Genomic DNA, 611 nt, shown 5'->3' with positions numbered 1-611 from the left:
TGACGATGATTTCACCACTATCCCCACCGCCTCCGAATCCTCCGCTGAGAGAACTGCCTCCAAATCCACTGCTTCCTCCACTGCCTCCAAATCCACTGCTTCCTCCACTGCCTCCAAATCCACTTCCAACTCCGCTGCTTACAAAACCACCGCTTCCTCCACTGCCGCCGAAGCCGCCACCGCTGCCTCCGGCGCCTCCTCCAATCACTTGACCGCCTCCTTGGGAAGCTGCATTCAAGGCAGTCTGAAGATCAACGCCACTTGGAAGAACTGGGTTTTCGCCGTCAGCATAGTTTACGAAGTAAACTTCAGGGTTGGTTGCTGGCGGCGCTGGGACTTCGATCACATCCTGTTGCTCTGGTGTCTGCTTGTTAAGAACATACACAACGCTTCGCGTCTGTGGTGGGGGTATGACAATAGGTTCTGGTCCTGGACCTTCTTCGGGTGTTTGGATGAACACGATATTCGTGTCAATGGTTGGCTCAGGAATGTATGGTGGAGGACCGTGGGGAACTGGAGGTGCAGGTGGTGCATTGTACAAGTAGACTTTGCGGTTCTCTCGTGGAGTAACACATCTGCCAGCATGGAACACCTGTCCGGGACCGCATCCT

At 54.7% G+C, this 611-nt stretch overlaps 1 protein-coding gene across 1 annotated transcript in view; it reads right to left on the bottom strand.

The window, feature by feature from the left end:
• The window catches only part of LOC119587241 (pupal cuticle protein 36-like), a gene marked incomplete in the record, with an annotated part of 2,076 nt that overhangs the window by 1,061 nt on the left and 404 nt on the right, over positions 1-611 (bottom strand). Inside the window, 1 exon segment of the mRNA XM_037935994.1 lies at positions 5-611. Coding sequence (XP_037791922.1) covers positions 5-611 — 607 coding nt within the window.

The sequence above is a fragment of the Penaeus monodon genome, chromosome 22 (assembly GCF_015228065.2).
Source record: "Penaeus monodon isolate SGIC_2016 chromosome 22, NSTDA_Pmon_1, whole genome shotgun sequence".
Taxonomy (NCBI): domain Eukaryota; kingdom Metazoa; phylum Arthropoda; class Malacostraca; order Decapoda; family Penaeidae; genus Penaeus; species Penaeus monodon.
This window is presented reverse-complemented; position numbering and strand designations above follow the sequence as displayed.